The 19672-nt window shown below is 45.7% G+C and overlaps 1 protein-coding gene across 2 annotated transcripts in view; it reads left to right on the forward strand.

The window, feature by feature from the left end:
- The window catches only part of CA11 (carbonic anhydrase 11), a 500072-nt gene that overhangs the window by 362264 nt on the left and 118136 nt on the right, over positions 1-19672 (forward strand). For both annotated transcript variants that reach the window (XM_063942739.1, XM_063942738.1), the window contains exon 4: positions 2776-2961. In XM_063942739.1, the coding sequence (XP_063798809.1) occupies positions 2776-2961 (186 nt within the window). The remainder of the gene's footprint in view (positions 1-2775; positions 2962-19672) is intronic.

Genomic DNA, 19672 nt, shown 5'->3' on the forward strand with positions numbered 1-19672 from the left:
CAACAGCACCTGAATGCATAGCCATATTAAAAGGTGGATGCAGGGCATACTGTACCCCGGGCCATCCTTTGTCAAGAGGCCCCCACTGGGACAGATCACACTGACATCACTAGCATTCCCTATTATGCAGCAGCAGAACCAGGCAGCCAGAATGCGAGCAGGACAGTATGCAGTGCAGGCAGACACACAGGAGTATCAGATTCCATGAGCTACTGATGGAACTTTCTGACCAGTAGAGAGACAGTAGGGTATAGAGGGCTGTAAGTGACACAGGGAACCAAGCTTCTATTCTTCCCCACCTGGGTGTCTGAGTCCTGTGTAATCTGTTATCTAATGAGAGTCTAGGGCAGAGGTTCCCAAGCTGTGTGACGTGGCTCCCTGGGGTGCCTCGGGACACTTGCAGGGGTGCCCTGGGTTGGTGGCCCAGGACCAATTCAAATTATTCATGGTCAATATAATAGGCAAAACCAGTGCTGGTGGCTGCCAGTCATAAAATATGTGGCCAAACAGATGCAAATCTTGTCCCTCACCACACAATTGACCCTAAGGATGACATATAAACGCAATCTACTTAATGTAATATTTCTTTCTAAATTTCTCAATACAAAATTTTTGGCCTAGGGGTGCCGTGAAAAAATTCTGATATTCTAGGGTGCCGTGATTCCAAAAAGTTTGGAAATCACTGGTCTAGGGAGAGACACACATGAACAGTGCACATGAGTCCTGTCCCAGTATGTAAGCAGCAGTACAGAGGCTGCTATTTTTGCATGTGACAAAATAAATTCTAGATTTTATTTTTCCATGCGTGTTTTCAGATTATTTAAGTTGTCATTGTTCCACTACAGCAATTTTCTAAAATAGTTGTCTTTCAATTAGGTGGTGCTATAAACAGTATCCAGGCATTATTAAACTATTAGTTTAAATCTAATATACACCATTGGTTTATATTTAATGTACACAATCCATACATTTCAACATGACCAATTCCAGGAGGGACCAAATGCTCTCTACCTGGACTTCCTTCTTAAGTTACTATTGAATCACCTGTGTTGAAACACCTTTCATATCAATTAAATATTTCAACACAGGTGTTTGCAATCATATATTAAGAGGTAAGTCCAGGTAGAAAGCATTTTGTCCCTCCTGGAATGGGTCATGTTGGGAGGTATGCACAATCTAATATACACTCCCCCTCCCACAGGGGCCCCCCTGTCATAAATGCCCTGGGCACCACCAAGGCTTAATCCGGCCCTGCCTGAATGTCCCCCCCCCCCCCCCCCCAAATCACCAACTTGCCTACATTGCCCTTTTTTTTTTTTTTTTAAAGTCAATAATGAAACTTTGTCAAATGATTTACTTGTAGTATAATATTCAGCATGGTGAATAACAATGTTTATATACTGTATATTTATTCTTAGTTTGAAGTGCTGGAAGTCGCTGGTTGGTTTGATAAATACATAAGCAATTGATTTCTAAAGGTCACTCAATAGTACAGCATTTTATTATCAATAGAATTGATATTCCTGTGTAGTGTCCAATAACTGAAAAAAATGCAACCAAATAATAAAATCCATTAGCTGGAGGTACGCTAAACGATTTGTGAGGTCTTGGCTTGTGTAAGGACCTTGAATCAATTAACAAAATGGAACATGGGAAGGTTGCTCCTAGAGATCAGCGAGTAACATATGATATGCTACCGGAATTGCTATTTTTAATGACTTGAGAACATGATCTTTTGTGTTCTAGCAGAAACTGGGAGGAAAAAAGAACTGATATTGAATATTTGAATGTACCTTGTACCTATTGATTTTGTATCTACTGTATAGTCCTTCAGTGACACACTTGTGAAAAGAAGACACAAACTCTCATCTGAACATTTTTTATATTCAAAAAGTCTTCACAGCCTTAGAGAAAATATGTCACTATAGACCACATAATACATTTAACATTTACTGTATCATTCACTTTACACAGAATGATTTGCCAAATTGAAGTTTAAGATACAATATGCTTCTGGCATGTAGTGGATTATCTTTTGTGCCGCAAGTTTACAAGATGTAATGCTATGACCTATTTCTGTCATAATGACTGCTGCGGAGCCAATTCACACTTTGCTATCAAACAGTGCATTCAATTGATTTGAATAGTTGTGTACATGACAGGCACCTAAGACAACATCTGGAGATCTTCGCTGGCTTTCTGACTAAATTAATATGGGCTGAGATAATCAATTGATGCCAATGGTACATTATATATATGATCTAGCCCACAGGTTCTCAAACTCGATCCTCAGGACCCCACACGGTTCATGTTTTGCAGGTCACCTGTAGATTTTTAAAATGTGACAGTTGGTGATACACAGTGCAGCTGCTGGGTGACATGGAAAACGTGAACCGTGTGGGGTCCTGAGGACCGAGTTTGAGAACCACTGATCTAGCCCATGAGCAAATGGTGCATCATCATTGTATAAGTATTTAAATGCTAATATTTGCACCGTACTACTTTGCTGTAGGAGTAAGGAGAGCAATAATCGGCCCTCCAGCTATTATAGAATTACGCATCCCAGCATGCCCTGCAACAGTTTTACATGGCCAAATAGTAAAACTATGGCAGGGCATGCTTGGATGTGTAGTTGTACAACAACTTGAGAGCCATATATTGACCACCTCTGCTCTAGAAGATAATCCCTGTCTTTCTGTTTACAAAAAAAACATTACTATGAAGCTACAGTATAGTTACTTAACATGGGGTATAAATATGAATATTCTATTGCAGGTCAGTGGAACAATGTATAACACAGGGCGGCATGTTTCATTTCGTCTGGACAAGCAACAGCCGGTTAATATTTCAGGCGGTCCGCTGTTGTATAATCATCGTCTGGATGAGGTGATGCTGCATTTCGGCAGTGAAAATGGGATAGGCTCAGAGCACCTCATGAACAAGGAAGCTGCAGCTGGAGAGGTAATTAGAACAGCAAAACCGTATAATATGTACTGTCTATTAATGAAACATTCAGGGCCTGAATTAGAGGTAGATATGAATTAATATGACATCAATAAATTAATATAATTGTACTTGGCAGGATTGGTCAGATGTGGTCATGTGTAAGTTCAGTAGATTGTATGTGGAGACACCCTTATACCATTTCCCTTAAGGGGAACATCCAATTTTGACCCACCATTCTTTAAGATACAGTGTGTCTTGCTTTAATTATCTTTGCACATCCCATAGATCTGGTGCGAGTCTCCGAGTTCATGGAAATGATGTTCACATTTTGCAAAGGATGTTTCTGTATGCTAGCGTTGCATTACTCTTAATATCGATGGAACTGTAAATGGAGCGGAAGAAAAACATGAGTTATTAATAGATACAAAATGTGATAATATTCTGCTCCACCCTGTCCCCAAAGCTTTAGTGACAGGGGACTTATACTGATTGAAATATATTCATGACCATAAATAGCATGACATTTTTTAAATTCCTTTAAATCAAACTGAAGCCGGAGCCTCCTCTTCAGGGTTGGTTCTAGTCCAAGTTGAACCCAGGGCAAAAATTTCCTTTGACACCCCCCTCCGCCTTACCAAAACCAAAAATGAACATATCTCAGTCTAAGCATAATGATACATGACGCAATGCTTGTGGCCGGTCACTCATATAAGACCACTGATCTTTGTCTTCTGAACATTTGAACATTTTTAGAAGATTTACATTACTGCTACACAGGATGCTCTTTAAATATAATATAACATATCCTATAAACGCATAAGTGACTACAACTACCCCCTGCTGATCCACCCCCTGGATCCGCAACTGTAACTACAGCTGCACCATTCCAGGCTACAGTGATCTGGATGATAGCCCAGACAGCCCGCCCCTTGAGACACCCCTGCTTCTCTTGGTTATACAATGTAGATACTCTTATTAGACTAATAAAATATAAAATGTAACTTTTTAGCACATAAAACCACAACTTTTCATATTTTATAAAAAAAAAATCTATAGGTTCAATAGTCAGTTTAATATATCTGATTGTATTTGGGGTTTAACAGTTGTTCAATGATATGTAATCAGTTCTGGGTTTCAGAGGTCTTTCTCTATTTAAAAAGAGATTTCTCATGACCTCAGGAGAAGATTAGTTAGTGTTCAAGAGACTAAAAATGAAAAAAAGAAAAAAAAAAGAAAAAAAAATCATATTTCAACATTTCGTGGTCAGGCTAATAATGTAATTCAACATCATTGTATCTCATTCCACGAATGGTCGTTTCCAACAATCACCAGAATAAGAAAGTGCACAATACACCGTCACAAAGAAGATGAGGGTAATGACTAACGATCACCGTGCCCATAGTACATCATCTACTGTCAGTGTTTATGGTTTTACCATGAAATAAAGACCGAACAAGAGTATTTTGTATGAGAAGTGGCTGTAGAGAATATGCTGTTCACATAAATAAAATAATATTTTGCAGACTGGTGACATAACACTGGAACTTAATGGCATGAATACAAAATGTTACAAGTGACTGAAATCCAGATACTACATACCAACAAAGCCATCCTCTTGCCAATATTAAATAATGAGAAAATAATTAATGAAATACTGCCCAATTAAATTATCAGTGCAGCTAAAAGTTTGTGCTCTTAGTACATATCCCAATGTACCCAAAACATAAATTGTAGTGAAAAAATAGCAAACATACTGTAGATTTAAAGCGCTTCAATAATGCCCAATTTCACAAGTAACACCAGTGGTGTAAGCAAAAATATTTTCTTAGTGGTACGGAGTGTGCCGAAAAATGGGTGTGATCATGTGTCATGATGGGGCATGGCCACATAACACTAAGGGGAGTGGTAATATTATATTAGGGGTGTGGCCACACAGTCCCTTTTCTTTGCACTCTGGAGGCATGGCTAGCAATATACAGTAATAACCCCAGTAGAGTAGAAATATATTGTAATGCGCCCCATTTAATAAAAATACTTAGGAATGTCCCCCTTATAAAAGGAATATATACTGTAGTAGTGCCCCCGGTATAATAGAAATATATAATAGTGTCCCACATTACAATAGAAATATATAGTAATACCCACATAATAATAGACACATATACATAGTAGTGTCCACATTACAATAGAAATATATAGTAAATGCCCCATAATAATAGACATACAGTATATAGTAGTGTCCCACATTACAATAGAAATATATAGCAATGCCCCATAATAATAGACATATGTAGTAATGCCCTATAATAATAGAAATATATAGTAGTGTCCACATTTTAATATTATAATAATTATAATAATTTGAGCTGTGGTGCTCACATAAATGTGAAGGGGACACAGTTTATTTCAGACATTGTTAAAGAACCTTCGGACTCCTATTGTTAAAGATCCTTCGGACTCCTATTTGATGCCAGAATTTTGTCAACTATTGTGGTATACCTGAATACGGTATTATTCAGGTATACTTCATTACTCACCTTTTAGGTGTTACTTGTGAAATTGGGTATTATTGGAGCATTTTAAATCTCTGTTTCCTATTTTTTCACTACAATATTAAAATAGGATTTTAATTACCTACCGGTATATCCTTTTCTCGTAGTCCGTAGAGGATGCTGGGGTTCACATTAGTACCACGGGGTATAGACGGGTCCCTTGGGAGCCATGGGCACTTTAAGAGTTTAATAGTGTGGGCTAGCTCCTCCCTCTATGCCCCTCCTATCAGATTCAGTCTAGAAACTGTGCCCGAGGAGAAGGACATACTTCGAGAGAAAGAAATACACAGATAGTGGTGAGATTAACACCAACTCACACACAACAAGGCAAACCAAGCCAACTAGCTTGAAAAAGTCAGCAACAGCTGAACAACAGTACTTAACCAAGTAACAATGCAGTACTTAACCAAGTAACAAGGCAGTGCCAAACCCAGTAACAACTGCAGGAGAATGAAGCGTTGTGTGGGCACCCAGCATCCTCTACGGACTACGAGAAAAGGATTTACTGGTAGGTAATTAAAATCCTATTTTCTCTTACGTCCTAGAGGATGCTGGGGTCCACATTAGTACCATGGAGATGTACCAAAGCTCCCAGTACGGATGGGAGAGCGCGGAGGCTCCTGCAGAACAGATTGACCAAACTGAAGGTCCTCAGAGGCCAAGGTATCGAATTTGTAGAACTTAGCAAATGTGTTCAACCCTGTAGCTGCTTAGCAAAGCTGTAAAGCTGAGACACCCCGAGCATCTGCCCAGGAAGAATCCACTTTACGAGTAGAGTGGGCCTTAACAGATTTTGGACACGGCAAGCCTGCAGTAGAATAAGCATGCTGGATAGTAAACCTGATCCAGCGAGAAATTGTCTGCTTAGAAGTAGGCCACCCAACCTTGTTGGGATCATAAAGGACAAACAGAGTGTCCGACTTTCTGTGATGAGAAGTTCTCTTCACATAAATCTTCAAAGCCTTTACAACATCCAAGGATTTTGAAGTAATTGAGGAGTCAGTAGCCACTGGCACCACAATAGGTTGGTTGATATGAAAAGCCGACACAACCTTTGGAAGAAATTGCTGACAGAGTTCTGAGCTCAGCTCTATCTTCATGGAAAATTAAGTAGGGGCTTAAGCAGGACAAATCCCCCAATTTAGACACACGTCTAGCAGATGCTAATGCCAATAGTGTGACCGCCTTCAAAGTAAGAAACTTGACCTCAACCTCATGCAAAGGCTCGAACCAATCCAATTGCAGGAACTGCAACACCACATTAAGATCCCAAGGTGCCGTAGAAGGCACAAAGGGAGGCTGGATGTGCAGCACCCCTTTCTAAAAAGTCTGAACCTCAGGGAGGTTTCTGGAAGAAAATGGACAAAATCTGGACCTTTATGGAGCCCAAACGTAGGCCACATCCACACCTGCTTGCATGAAGAGGAGAAACCGCCCACGTTGAAACTCCACCGTAGGAAACTTCTTGGATTCACACCACGACACATACTTTTTCCAAATGCGATGGTAATATTTAGACGTTAGTTCTTTCCTAGCCTGGATCAGGGTAGGAATAACCTTGGTCGGAATGCCTTTCTGAGCTAAGATCTGTTGTTCAACCTCCATGCATCAAACGTAGCCGTGGTAAGTCTTGATAAGCAAACGGCCCCTCTTTGCAGAAGGTCCTCTCAAAGAGGAAGAGGCCTCGGGTCTTCCAGCAGTAATTCCAGAAGATCCGCGTACCAAGCTCTTCTTGGCCAGTCTGGAGCAATGAGGATCGCCTGAACTCTTGTTCATTTTATAAGTTTGAGAATCCTTGGGATGAGTGGAAGTGGAGGGAACACATACAGTACTTGACTTGACTTGAACACCCACGGAGTTACCAGAGCGTCCACCGCCACTGCCTGTGGATTCCTCGACCTGGAACAATACCTCCGAAACTTCTTGTTGAGGCGTGAGGCCATCATGTCTATTTGAGGGATGCCCAAAGACTTGTCACCATTGCGAACACCTCGGGGTGGAGGCCACACTCTCCCGGATGGAGATCGTGTCTGCTGAGGAAGTCCGCTTCCTAGTTGTCCACACCCGGAATGAAGATCGCCGACAGCACCAGCACGTGCCTTTATGCCCAGAGGAGGATTTTTGTCACCTCTGACATTGCGGTTCTGCTCTTCATTCCACCTTGTCGGTTTATGTAGGCCACAGTCATTACATTGTCCAACTGCACCTGAGTGGGCTGATCTTGTAGAAGATGTGCCACCTGTCAAAGTCCGTTGTACACGGCTCTTAGTTCCAGAATGTTTATCGGAAGGATGGATTCCAGACTTGACCACTTTCCTTGGAAGTTTTCCCCTTGGGTGACCGCGCTCCAACCTCTGAGACTTGCATCCGTGGTTAGAAGGATCCAGTTCTGAATCCCGAACCTGTGGCCCTCTAGAAGGGGAGGCATTTGTAGCCACCAAAAAAGTGAAATCCTGGTCTTCGGCGACAGATGTGTCCTCTGGTGCATGTGTAGGTGAGATCCCGACCACTTGTCTAGGAGAAGGACCGTGCATGAAATCTTCTGTACTGTAGAGCCTCGTAGGAGGCAACCATCTTCCCAAGAAGGAATGCACTGATGAACCGATACCCGGGCTGGCTTTAAAACAACCTGGACCATTGTTTGTATCACCAACGCTTTTTCCACCGGTAGAAACACCTTCTGCACTTCCGTGTCGAGGACCATCCCTAGGAAAGACAATCTCCTTGTCAGTTCCAAATGTGACTTTGGAAGATTCAGGATCCATCCATGATCCCGCAGCAGTTGAGTTGTGAGAGCAATGTTCTGCAACAACTTTGCCCTGGAAGATGCTTTTATCAGCAGATCGTCCAGATATGGAATTATGTTCACTCCCTGCTTGCACAGGATTAGCATCATCTCTGCCATTACTTTGGTGAACACCCTCGGTGCCGTGGATAGGACAAATGACAGTGCCTGGAACTGATAGTGACAGTCCATCAGTGCAAATCTGAGATAAGCTGGTGAGGCGGCCAAATCGGAATGTGGAGGTACGCATCCTTGATATCCAGAGATACCAGAAATTCCCCCTCCTCCAAACCTGAGATCACCGCTCTCAGAGACTCCATCTTGAACTTGAATTCCCTCAAATAGGGAGATAACAGAGCAAATACATTTTGATATACATCACATGTTATGGTGTCCTTTTGGATGATCACTCTTTGAATTGTCTCATGATATCCAGATATCAAACATGAAAATTGTACAAAAACATGCATTTTTAAAGGATTGATGAAAACCCACTGCCTGGTTTCACCATAGTGAAACCAGGCAGTGAGTTTTCATCATTCCTTTAAAAATGTTTTTTTGTTGATTATTGTTTTGATCTGATATTTGGACGGATCCGTTGAGGATCTAGATTGGGCTGATAACCTTTTGCTCCAGGAATTCACACTACTGTGTTTTCCCTCAAATAGGGGTTTAAAGATTTCAGGTTCAATATTGGTCTGACCGAACTGTCCAGTTTCGGTACCACAAAGAGGTTTGTGTAGTAACCCTTGTTTTCCAGATGAGGTGGAACTGGAACAATTACATTTGCCTATTCCAATTTTTGAATGGCTTCCTGTAGGATAGTCCTTTCTGTCAGCAAAGCTGGTAAGCCTGATTTGAAAAATCTGTGAGGTGAGAGTTTTTGAAACTCCAGTCTGTACCCCTGGGACACAATATCTTGTACCCAGGGGTCCAGGCCTGATGAGGCCCAGACCTGACTGAAATTTCTTAGACGTGCTTCCTCCTGCCCAAGCTCCAGGCTGGGAGGTCCACCGTCATGCTGAGGATTTTGAGGAAACCAGGCTTCTGTCCCTGCGAACCTGTTGGTGCAGGTTTCCTGGATCTTCCCCGACCACCTCTGAAGAAAGTGGAAGGGGACTTGGACTTTTTAACCTTTGCGGTCCGAAAGGACTGCATTGTAGACACAGGATAAGATTTCCTCGTCATCGGAGTGGCTGAGGGAAGAAAGGTTGACTTACCCACTGTTGCCGTGGAAATCCATGCATCCAAAGCTTCCCCAAACAGAGCCTGACCTGTGAAGGGTAGGTTCTCCACACTCTTCTTGGATTCCGCATCTGCAGACCATTGGCGCAGCCAGAGTCCCCTGCATGCCGAGACAGCCATGGAAGATGTCCGTGCATTCAGATGACCAAGGTCCTTCATGGCCTCCACCATGAAACCTGCAGAATCCTGTATGTGACGTAAGAACATTTCAAGTCACTTCTATCCATAGTTTCTAAATCCTCTAGTAATGTGCCTGACCACTTTACTATGGCTTTAGAAATCCATGCACAAGCAATAGTGGGCCGAAGCGCCACGCCTGAAGCAGTGTATATGGATTTGAGCGTAGTCTCAATCTTGCGGTCTGCCGGCTCTTTTAACGCGGTAGACCCAGGTACAGGTAAAACCGCCTTTTTAGACAATCTAGATACAGAAGCGTCTACTATAGGAGGTGTGGCCAGAGCACCCACCAGCCACATGGTTAATGGCGGCCCCGGCACTGAAGGGGTTAACCCTCAGTGCCCGGCGCCATTATAGGGACACTGGGCGCTTGGCGCCAATTTTAAATGTAATCGGCGCTAGGCGCCGTGTGTGTTAAAATGGTTAAAAATGTATTTTTAAATGTGTGCCGCGGTCCTGGACCTCTCCGGTGACCGCGGCAGTGAGGGAGCCGCCCCCGGCGCGCTGATCACTGTGTGCGCGCCGGGGGAGAGGGGAACCACTGCAGCCGGGAGATCAGCTCCCGCTGCAGTGATCTGTGTGAGCCGAGCCGCTGACCGCCGGAGTCCGGGAGCTCCGCTCCCGGCAACGGCAGCGGTGAGCACAGCCCCCCCGGTGCACTGAGCTGTGTGTGTGCCGGGGGAGAAGGGTGAGCCGCTGTGGCTGGGAGCTCAGCTCCCGCTGCAGCGTGCTCTGTGGTTGCCTCTGCTCAGCACACTGGAGGTAGACAGCCACGGCAGCCGGGACGAACGTCCCGGGCTGCTGGGCGGCAAGGGGGGTGCGCCGCAGCCCGGCTCCCCAGCGGACACTGCGGCGAGGCCACAGACCTCAGCGCCGCATACAGAGGACTGGGCTAGCCGGCCCTCTGCGCGGCGAGGGCACCAGAGCGCGCCGCTCATGGGGGACCGGGCTAGCAGGCTCCCTAGCGGCGGGGGTGAGCAGGATGGTGAGTGCTGGGGTCCGGGAGCTACGCTCCCGGCACCTCAGCGCTGCCAAAGACACAGAGCCATGGCGGCCGGGACAAGTGTCCCGGGCTGCCGGGCTTTAGATCAGGGGGGTGCGCCGCACTGTGCGGCGAGGCCACCAAGTTAGTGCCACACTGGGGGGACAGGGCGAGCCAGCTCCCTGCACCCCAGTGGCAGGCAGGCAGGCTGGAGGATGGGGGAAACCAGCCCCATACCTCCAGCACTGAGAGAGAGAGCCCTAGCAGCCAGGCTGCAGTAATAATATATACAGTGTGATGTGAGGCACTGCAGTGCCTGGGTATGTGGAGCCTGTGCAGGGCACATGCTCAGTGTATATTTAAAGGGGAATGTACAGTGTATTTTAAATGTGATGTATTTAAAGGTAAAATGCACTTACTTGGTTGTGTGTCCCAGGAGGGGGGAATCCATGGCTGTGCAGGCTGATGGATTCTCCCAGACCTTTTCCCCAAAAACGGAATACTTTCCCTTCCAGCCTGACACTTGAAAGTGGCATTGGGAGAGAGAGGAGAAGCTCAGCTTTGAAACAAGCTTAGTGGTTTTCTGGAGCTCCATGGAGATCACCTGTAGTGGCCAGGAAACCTTGACCGGGGATCTAGGCTGCCCAGCTCTGGAGCCCAAATCCAGGCTGCAGGCAGTGGGCTAGGTCCCGGGCAGGTTTCTGGAAGTCAGTTTAGGCGGGAAAACTTCCCCCAGCCTACACTGAACGGCACCGGGGCGTATCCTGATCCTCCAGGATGGGACAGACAAAGGAGAGTGACCACTCCCCACTGTCCTTAGAGAACAATGTTAGCTGTGCATGCGACCAAGGCATGCACAGTCCATGGGTAAACATTGATTGGTTGTACACCACAGGGCGGGCTTACCCCCTGTGGTAATGTGTATTGGAGTAGGATACAAGGAGGGCAGTTGCCCCTTGGAAATTGTATTTGTACCATCTTTATTCTGCTGGAACATCTTGCTGTATGCTGTTGCCCCTAGCAATAGGGAAGAGTCTTTTTTAAGACTATTATTGAGCAAATAAACATCATCTGCCTCAAGAAGATTGCTTCATCTTGTGACCTACAGGGTTATGCCAAACATAGAACCGTCCTCCGGCTGTCCAGGGAAGCACCTAACGTCTCCAAGTTCTGCATTCCGCCAGCTACCAGAAGAGGCCTAGCAAGGATTCGTCAACACCACACAGGTGTGGTAACGCAGTGTGTCGGCACATACAGAGCAGAACCGTGGTTCCAAATGCCACGGGAGGTTAGGAGTTTGGTGGTGGCAGCATAAACCCGCCCACAGCGCAGTGTGTGGAGTCAGTAACAGGCGGTTACTGACGGTAAGCGGGAATCCCCTATGTGGTCAGGTCCCGTGTGACCCAACCTTCCATTCTGTGCACAGGGGGCGGGACGCGAAAGCGGTGAGTGCTTTCTTACGGAACCGTCCTGTCACAGGGGGGTTTTCCCACTTTTTCCTATCCTCTTCAGGGAAAGGAAAAGCAACAAGAACTCTCTTTGGGATCTGGAATTTTTTCTCCGGGTTTTCCCCGTATTTTTCAAATAATGCGTTTAATTCCTTAGACGCAGGGAAGGTAAGGGAGGCTTTCTTATTGTCTGTAAAGTAAGCCTCCTCAACCTGTTCAGGTACCTTGTCAGCAATGTGTAAAACATCCCGTATGGCCTCAATCATGAGTTGCACCCCCTTAGCATAGGATGCCTCCCCCCCAGTATATCCCCATCGCCGTCTCCTGTATCAGAGTTGGTATCCGTGTTGACTTGCATTATCTGAGCAAGAGCACGCTTTTTTGGGCATATACCATGGGGTTTTGAGGAAGTAGTGGGAGCAGAATACGACAAAACCTCTACAGATTTTTTCAAAACCTGTGTTTTAGTCTCATAATGAGCAATCCTAGATGAAATCTGGGATATCATTCCCTTAATAGAAGCCACCCACTGGGGTTCGGATTCAGAAGGCTGAGACAGTATATTGCATTCCTGTGTACATGGAATAGACTCTTCTGGAGAAGATACATACACTGCAGCACAAGATACAGAGTCCTTAGACATAGTAATGTGAGATATATAACATACACACACACACACACACACACACACACAGGAAAATGTCAGACAGAGTTTTCCCCAAGTACCTTCAGAGAGACACAGAGTTAAGGAGCCAGCACACACAGCGCCCCATTAGGCAGTTATAGAATAAAAGCCTGGCGCTGACTGAGTAGCCTTAATAGACTACACAGTACACTAATGTGAATAAACACTCTCCCCCCCCTTCTATAACCCACTGGTACCGCACAGGATAGATGGAATTATGTGGAGGGTCAGCGCTCCCTGTCAGCGTCTCTGGTCTGAACTGCAGGGAGAAAATGGCGCTGGTGACTGCTGGATCCGCTCTAAGGAGAAGTTCCGCCCCTTAAAATGGCACGTCTTCCCGCACTTCTAGATATTATACTGGCCTAAGGTAATGATTGCTAGCAGCAGTACAGTGTCCCTGATAGCTTCTGTGACCAGTGTAAGGGTATTGCGCTGGCCCAGGGCGCCCCTCACAGCGCCGCACAAGAGTACCTCTGAGCCCTCCGGAGCGCAGCATCAGCACTGCGCTCCCACCCTGATGCCGCCATTCTTTCACCGGCTCCCCGCTTGTCGGGGCGCCGGCGTCCTACTCACCACCGACGTCTTTTGGCTCTGTTAGGGGGTGGCGGCAGTGCTGCGGGAGCGAGCGGTCACCTCGGGGGCTTGCGATCGACACCCTCAGGAGCTCAGTGTCCTGTCTGCGGAGATAGGGGCCATCAACCTCAGAGGGTTGGATCCTACTCCCCCCTAAGTCCCACGAAGCAGGGAGACTGTTGCCAGCAGCCTCCCTGTCCGTAACTCTTTTATAAAATAATAAAACTAAAAGGAGCTCCCCTAGCTGTGACCGGCTCACCGGGCACATTTTATAAACTGATTCTGGTAGGAGGGGCATAGAGGGAGGTGACAGCCCACACTATTAAACTCTTAAAGTGCCCATGGCTCCCAATGGACCCGTCTATACCCCATGGTACTAATGTGGACCCCAGCATTCTCTAGGACGTAAGAGAAATAATGGAAGACACAGTTTTGTGATATTGTAAGAATGGTGGGGCTGGCCTTGTATATAGACAGACCCCAGTAAATCATATAATTAAAAACAAGCCGCATGCAGTAATTATAAAATATTTGCAAGACTAAAGACCAGAAATCCACAGCAATGGTTTTAAACTTAGAAACAATCCAAGTCACTTAAAAATAATCAAACATCAGTTAACAACATGACACCTATGTTAGTGCATGACGGTAGTCTGCACAAATGTTCTGTGCCACTCCCAGCACATTGGCAGTGGTAATGTTATCAGTACGCATATAGGGGGTCATTCCGAGTTGATCAATAGCTGCCGTTGTTCGCAGCACAGCGATCAGGCTAAAAATTGCCATTTTTGCGCATGCGTATGCCCTGCAATGCGCACGCGTGACATACGGGTACAAAGCCCATTGTGGTTGTACACAGGTTCTAGCGAAGTTTTCAGTCGCACTGATGGCCACAAGAAGATTGACAGGAAGGGGGCGTTTCTGGGTGTAAACGGACTGTTTTCAGGGAGTGTTTGCAAAAACGCAGGCGTGTCTAAAAAAACGCAGGCGTGGCTGGGCGGGTGTATGATGTCAAATCCGGACACGAATAGACTGAAGTGATCGCAAGCGCTGAGTAGGTTCAGAGCTACTCAGAAACTGTACAAACTGTTTTTGCAGAGCTCGGCTGCACGTGCATTCGCACTTCTATTAAGCTAAAATACACTCCCCAGTGGGCGGCGGCATAGCGTTTGCACGGCTGCTAAAACTAGCTAGCGAGCTATTAACTCGGAATGACCCCCATGGGGGTAATTCCAAGTTGATTGCAGCAGGCATTTTGTTAGCAGTTGGGCAAAACCATGTGCACTGCAGGAGAGGCAGATATAACATGTGCAGAAAGAGTTAGATTTGGGTGGGTTATATTGTTTCTGTGCAGGGTAAATACTGTCTGCTTTATTTTTACACTGCAAATTAGATTGCAGATTGAACACACAACACCCAAATCTAACTCTCTCTGCACATGTTAAATCTGCCTCCCCTGCAGTGCACATGGTTTTGCCCAACTGCTAACAAAATTCCTGCTGCGATCAACTTGGAATTACCCCCATGGTTTTGCCCAACTGCTAACAAATTTGCTGCTGCGATCAACTCTCAATTAGGCCCATAGTTACAATATGTTTATGTAACAATAATTTTAGGATGAAGGGATGAAGCAGAATTTTGATAAAACAACACACATACTATACTAAAAAGTAAATATATAGATATAAATAAATATATAGGGTCATTAAGAGCGGGGATGTGCCCAGGTACTGGGGGCGTGACCAAGTCTGGGAGGTGTGATCACACCCCCTAATAAAAAGTAAAAATATACTATGCACGACGCAGAGCTAAGGGAACTGTCACGTGTTGCAAAAGGGGACACTGTCACCCTCAGCAGCACTGCAAATTGGGACAATCTCCCCTTCAGCAACTGAACAGGGCCTCCTGCTTGGCCCTTGCAGAAATTCTGGGCCAGGATAAACAGTACCCACCCCATGCCTCCTGTCTAGGAACCACTGTAAATAGATGAGGAGATAATGCAGAAGAAATTTAGGATTTTTGAATGACTGATTCAACCCTGCTAAATATTACGTTACCTTACAAATGCAATACAGACAACACAGGCCAAAAATATCTTTTCAGTTCAGTTCTGTAATGATGAATGGGCCAGAATACTTCAAGACAATTTAGAGGATCAATCCACAGCGCAAGTAATGTTTGCTTGAAATCAATGCATCTAAAGGTGATGCCACCAGTTACTACTTATAAAGGTTCCCATATGTTTTAAATCAGTGATGGCGAACCTTGACACTCCAGCTGTTGTTGAACTACACATCCCAGCATGCCCTGCATCAGTTTTGCTATTTGGCCATGCTAAAACTGATGCAGGGCATGCTGGGATGTGTAGTTCAACAACAGCTGGAGTGTCAAGGTTAGCCATCACTGTTTAAAATCAAAGATAGGTAATGTTGGATCAATGTGTGCAATACAATCAGTACCTGAGGATTTTTATGGAGTGTTATTTGTTTCACCAGATTCTCTTTATTTTTAGGTCATAATAATGTATAGCTAATTTTCCTCCCATCATTGTGTTTTTAAATAGTATTAGATAAGTATGATTCATATTTTTGGATTTGCATGCATTGCCACTGGCATTAAGAACCTGCATCAATTAGTAGAGCGAGAGAAGTGATGAAATTGTAAATAACTAGGAAAATAATTAAAGCTGGACAAAGACACCTTTACTTGCAAACTTCATTCAGGAAAGCATACTTTTTTTTTTAAATCCTTCTGTATTCAATCTTAAAGACTCCCCTTTTCTTATCCAGACTCCCAGTGGCTGTCATATGCTGTTCTATCATATACTGTAGAAATGGCAAATAAATTACTTCCATCACCTTTAAAAGGCAGTTAAGGTGTGTTGTGTTGTGTTGTGGTGTGGTGTGAGTGGGAAGAGGTGTGGTGTGATGGGGAAGAGGTTTGGTGTAAGAGGGAAGTGTGGTGTGAGCAGTAAGAGGTGTGGTGTGAGAGGAAGAGGTGTGGTGTGAGTGGGAAGAGGTGTGGTGGGATGGGGAAGAGGTTTGATGTAAGAGAAGTGTTGTGTGAGCGGGAAAAGGTGTGGTGTGAGAGGAAGAGGTTTGGTGTGAGAGAGAAGAAGTGTGGTGTGAGCGAGAAGAGGTGTGGTATGAGTGGAAGAGGTTTGTTGTAAGATAGAAGAAGCGTGGTGTGAGCGGGAAGAGTTGCGGTGTGAGAGGAGACGGTTTGGTGGGAGAATAGGAGATTTATGGTAGACTTACCATGGTTAAATCTCTTTCTGCGAGGTACACTGGATTGCAGAGGGAATACATCGTGGTGTAGAGTTGGATCTTGATCCGAGGTGCCAACAGGCTAAAGCTTTGACTGTTCCCAGGATGCATTGCACCGCCTCCTCTATAAACCCCACCTCCAGGCACTGAAGCTTAGTTTCGTTAACCAGTCTAATGCAGTAGCAGATAAAAGAGACAGTAGCTGTTAGTCACATAGAACCATATTCTCATGACAGGAGAAGGTACCAGCAGCTAATGCCATACAAACCCAAAGAAGCTAAGTGCGTCAGGGTTGGCACCCTGTGGAATCCAGTGTACCTCGCAGAAAGAGATTTATCCATGGTAAGTCTACCATAAATCTCCTTTTCTGCAGCGGGATACACTGCGATTCCACAGGGAATACATCGGGGATGTCCTAAAGCAGTTCCTCATGGGCACAAGAACCCGGCGTCCAAAGGAAGCATCCTGGGAGGCGGAAGCATCAAAGACATAGAACCTGTTGAACGTGTTCACTGACAACCACAAAGCTGCCTTGCACAATTGTTCAGCGGACGTGACTTGGCGGGCTGCCCAAGAAGGTCCAACAGAACAAGTAGAATGGGCTTTAATAGCAGCAGGAGCTGGAAGGCCAGCCTATATATAGGCTTGTGCAATCAACATTCTAATCCACCTCGCAGGCCAGCCACATTTGTGAAAACCAAAAAGTACAAAAAGAATATCTGACCTCCCGAGGGAGGCAGTCCTCTCTACGTAAATATGGAGAGCCCGTACCACATCCAAAGAAGGCTCTTTGGAGGACAAACCAGAAGAGATAAAGGTGGAAACCACAATCTCTTGGTTAAGATGAAAAGATGATACCACCTTAGGTAGATAACCAGGGCGAGTTCTAAGAACTGCCCTGTCCCAGTGAAAAATCAGAAAGGGTGGACGACAGGAAAAAGCACCTAATTCCGACACCCTCCTAGCAGAGGCAATAGCCAGTAAAAACACGTCCTTCAGTGTAAGACATTTAAGATCCACAGACTCAAGAGGTTCAAATGGAGACTCTTGCAGGGCGCTTAATACAACAGACAGATCCCATTGAGCCACAGGAGGGACATAGGGAGGCTGAATCCATAAAACACCCTGAGTGAAAGTATGAACGTCAGGAATAGGCGCAATTTTTATCTGAAACCACACCAACAAGGCAGATATATGAACCTTGAGGGAGGCCAGACAAAGGGCTAAATCTAGGCCTGGTTGCAGAAAAGCCAAAAGCCTAGAAGCTCTAAACAAATAGGCATCATAATTCTTAGCAGCACACCATGTGAAGTAAGAGTTCCAGACCGTGTAATAAATTCGTGCAGAAGCCGGCTTGCGGGCCTTCAACATAGTATGAATAACCGCCTCAGAGAATCCCTTGGCTCTCAGGAGTGAAGCTTCAAGAGCCACGCCATCAAAGCCAGTCTGGCTAGGTCCGTATTGACACAAGGGCCCTGAGCGAGGAGGTCTGGGCATTGAGGAAGTAGAAGAGAACGCTCGATCGAGAGACTCTGCAGGTCTGAGAACCATTGCCGTCTGGGCCACGCTGGAGTGACTAGAAGTAGTATTCCTCTTTCTTTCTTGAACTTCCGCAGTACCCTGGGCAGGAGTGACACTGGAGGGAACACGTATGGCAGCCAAAAGTTCCACGGAATGCCAGTGCATCCACGAACGCTGCTTGAGGATCCCTTGTCCTTGATCTGAAGACCGGAACCTTGTGATTATGTCGAAACGCCATCAGGTCAACATCTGGTAGGCCCCACTTGTCTGGCAGATAGCGTTCCACCCAACGAAGGATTTTTGATTCTTCCAGCATTGCCATGCGGCTTCGAGTGCCGCCAAGATGATTTATATACGCCACCGTGGTGGCGTTGTCTGATTGTACTTGAACAGGCCTGTTCTGTACTAGAGGCAGGGCCAGTGTCAACGCATTGAACACTGCCCGCAATTCAAAAATGTTTATCGGGAGGAGAGATTCCTCCCTGGTCCACCGACCCTGGAGAGAGTGTTGCTCCAACACTGCGCCCCAACCCCACAGACTGGCATCCGTTGTCAGAAGGACCCAGTTGGAGATCCAGGCAGGCCATTCGACTTGGAAAAGATTAACCTCTGCAGAGGGCGGTAATGAAAATGAGCATACTCTACCATGTTGAAATCCGACACCATGAGGCTTAGTACTTGCATCACTGAGTGTATCGACACTCTTGGGCGAGAGACAAAATACCTGATCCTGTCCTGAAGTTTCAGGCCTTTCTCTGGAGACAAAAACAATCGTTGGTTGTGTGTGTCCAGTAGTGCCCCAAGGTGCACCATGCTCTGAGCAGGGACCAGCGAGGACTTTTTTCAGTTGATGAGCCATCCGTGGGCTTGTTGGAATTGGACCATCAGTTCCAGATGACTGAGGAGAACCTCTTGGGAGTTCACCAGGATCAGCAAGTCATCCAGATACAGCAGGATCCTGATTTCCTGACAGCGGAGAAGAGCTGTCATCATGGCCATGACCTTGATGAAGATCAGAGGGGCCATGGCCAATCCAAAAGGCAGTGTCTGGAATTGATAATGTAGGTTGCCAATAGCAAACCGCAGATATTGCTGATGCAACATGGCAATAGGTATGTGCAGGTAAGCATCTGTATGTCCAGGAAAACTATATAGTCTTCGGGTTCCATGGCCAGCACTATAGAGTGCAGAGTTTCCATATGGAATTTGGATACTCTCACAAACATGTTCAATGATTTGAGGATGAGTATAGGCTGGAAGGACCCATTTGGCTTCAAGACTAGAAACAGGGTCGAGTAGTATCCCCTGCCTCTCTAAGACAGAGGTACCGGCACTATCACTCCTGTATCCATGAGGGATTGTACAACCAAGTGTAGAGCTTGTGCTTTTAATGGATCTGCAGGGATAACCGTTGTGCAAAACTGGCGAGGGGGATGTCTCTTGAAAGAGATTGCGTACCATTGAGAGACAATTTCCCGCACCCAGGTGTCCG

The sequence above is a fragment of the Pseudophryne corroboree genome, chromosome 10 (genome assembly GCF_028390025.1).
Source record: "Pseudophryne corroboree isolate aPseCor3 chromosome 10, aPseCor3.hap2, whole genome shotgun sequence".
Lineage (NCBI taxonomy): Eukaryota > Metazoa > Chordata > Amphibia > Anura > Myobatrachidae > Pseudophryne > Pseudophryne corroboree.